Genomic DNA, 1,523 nt, shown 5'->3' with positions numbered 1-1,523 from the left:
AGTTATCTCAATCTGCCCATTACATTGAGGATAAGCCACAGAGGAATTTTTATTTTCAATGTGGTAGTCTGCACATAATTCTTTGAATTTTTCATTATCAAATTGGGTGCCATGGTCGGTTAGCAAAACCTTAGGCAAACCAAACTTGAAAATGATCTTATTTATGAACAAATTCTCCATCTGATTCATTGTTGTTGTTGCTAAAGCTTCTGCTTCTACCCACTTTGTAAAGTAGTCAATTGCAGCCACCACAAATTTTCTTCCTCCAGATGCGATGGGAAATGGACCAAGTAAATCCATCCCACACATTGCAAATGGAATGGGATTCAAGATTGAAGTCAGTTGTTCTACGGGTTGATTCTAGATTGGAGCATGGATTTGGCATTGATGACATCTTTTTACATATTCAACTGCTTCAGATTGCATTTGTGGCCAGTAAAATCCTTGTCTCAGAACTTTATAAGCTAAAGGTCTTCCTCCAAGATGACTCCCACAAATCCCCTCTTGAACTTCCGCCAGTGCATACTATGCATCAGATGGGCCCAGACACTTTAGAAGTGGTCCAGAAACTGTCCTCTTATAAAGTAGTCCATTCTTTAAAACGAATTTTGCTGACCTTCTTCTCAATGTTCTGGCCTTTTCCTTATTAACAGAAAGGATGTCTTCTTTGAGATATTCAATAATGGGATCCATCCATGATGTTTCTTCATCAATTTCCATTGTCTCCAATTCTGAATATGCAGGGGTATCCAACTCCTCAACATACACTGCTTGTGGCAGAGAGGCAAACTTTGCTGATGCTAGCTTTGCTAAAGAATCTGCCATTGTATTTTGACTTCTTGGAATTCTCATGATCAAGAACTGTTGAAACCATTCTTTGCATTCAAGTGCTTTTTTGAGGTAACTGATCATTCTGACATCTTTCGCCTCATATACCCCTGTTACTTGACTGACTATTAGCTCAAAGTCACTTTTTACTTCAATATTTTGTATACATAAGGATTCTGCCAATCGCAATCCTACAATAAGGGCTTCATACTTTGCTTCATTATTTGAAGCATGAAAATTGAACTGAAGAGCATTCTGAATTACAAAGCTAGCTGGACTTTGTAAAATTATACACGCTCCAGATCCCTGAGAGTGACTTGAACCATCAACATGGAGAGTCCATTGACTAGGAATTTCACTGGGATTTCCTTGATCCATGGGTGGTAAGACACTTTCAGCGACAAAATCTGCAAGAACTTGTGCCTTTATTGCAGTTCTGGGTCTATAATCAATGTCATGCTCTATTAATTCCACCGCCCAAGACACCATTCTCCCTGCAAGATCAAGTTTATGGAGTATTTTTTTTAATGGCCAATTAGTCAGAACAATAATTGGATGGGCTTGAAAATAGGGTCTAAGCTTTCTAGCTGCTACTATCAGAGCCAAAGCTTGTTTCTCAAACTCGGGATATCTAGTTTCTGCATCTAGTAATGTATGACTTACAAAATAGATTGGGTTCTGGACCATACATTCTT

The 1,523-nt window shown here is 38.5% G+C and overlaps 1 protein-coding gene across 1 annotated transcript; it reads right to left on the bottom strand.

Moving 5' to 3' along the window:
* Positions 1-525: 525 nt before the first annotated feature.
* LOC149010841 (uncharacterized) lies at positions 526-1,317 on the bottom strand. Its single transcript, XM_089162485.1, has one exon. It carries the CDS (start codon positions 1,315-1,317, stop codon positions 526-528), a length of 792 nt encoding a protein of 263 aa, XP_089018611.1.
* Positions 1,318-1,523: the final 206 nt, after the last annotated feature.

Source organism: Hakea prostrata, chromosome 7, assembly GCF_041222555.1.
Source record: "Hakea prostrata isolate BN-2017 chromosome 7, UWA_Hpros_2, whole genome shotgun sequence".
NCBI classification, from domain to species: domain Eukaryota; kingdom Viridiplantae; phylum Streptophyta; class Magnoliopsida; order Proteales; family Proteaceae; genus Hakea; species Hakea prostrata.
Note: the sequence above shows the minus strand (reverse complement) of the source record. Positions and strands in the feature narration are given on the sequence as shown.